This window comes from Sinocyclocheilus rhinocerous, unplaced genomic scaffold (assembly GCF_001515625.1).
Source record: "Sinocyclocheilus rhinocerous isolate Xijiao unplaced genomic scaffold, SAMN03320098_v1.1 C35854096, whole genome shotgun sequence".
Lineage (NCBI taxonomy): Eukaryota > Metazoa > Chordata > Actinopteri > Cypriniformes > Cyprinidae > Sinocyclocheilus > Sinocyclocheilus rhinocerous.
Window position 1 is genome coordinate 1 of NW_015765634.1, and position 667 is coordinate 667.

Below are 667 nucleotides of genomic sequence, written 5' to 3' on the forward strand. Positions count from 1 at the left end.
ACAACACAAAAACAGTACATTTTCATAAAAGATATTTTAATTGTGAATACTGCAGTTTTACTGCAAACACCACTGTTAAATGGATGATTACTGTACTCAATTATTTTGTAAAGCGTGCAGTTTCACCGCTTTCTTTATGAAGTCTTTTCCCCTTAGTTGCACCTCCATAAAACGTGTGTTTGCTTTAATGCTTCGTTAAAGAAAAAAGAAAGTTAGTCACACGTGAAGGGTGCAGATGTACCTGGTACCAGGCAAAGGCTCGCTCCACGGGGTCACTCAGGACTGTGATGATTCTCGCTCTGGGCAGCAGCGCTGCAGCTCTGACCGCGGCTACATCCGAATCGAAATAGCTGGCACTTTTCTCAAAATAATAATCAGAGCTGCTGTTAGACGGGAGGGGGAAATACTCCATATACCTGCAGGAGAGATAGAGAAAACAGAGGAATAAATAGAAAGGAGCAGTGTTATGATGTTTGTAGCTCCGCTGACCCTCACCAGTCGATGCCCCGGTGATAACTGTGACCGCTGAAGAACTGAATCTCCTCAAACGTCTCTTTACTGGGGTAATTACTGCTCAGATCAGGATGCATCCCCAGAAACAGATAGAGCGCCGTCGCTCCTGAGAAAAACCACCAGAGAAACATGGCGAGAATGAAACATCTGACTT

At 44.2% G+C, this 667-nt stretch overlaps 1 protein-coding gene across 1 annotated transcript; it reads right to left on the reverse strand.

Annotated features, from left to right (window-relative positions):
- Positions 1-220: 220 nt before the first annotated feature.
- On the reverse strand, positions 221-614 carry LOC107735182 (bifunctional heparan sulfate N-deacetylase/N-sulfotransferase 1-like; the record flags this gene model as incomplete). Its single annotated transcript, XM_016546952.1, has 2 exons — positions 496-614; positions 221-416 (listed from the first exon to the last, which is right to left on the reverse strand). Coding segments are annotated over exons 1-2 (291 nt in total), but the record flags the coding sequence as incomplete, so codon positions are not given.
- Positions 615-667: the final 53 nt, after the last annotated feature.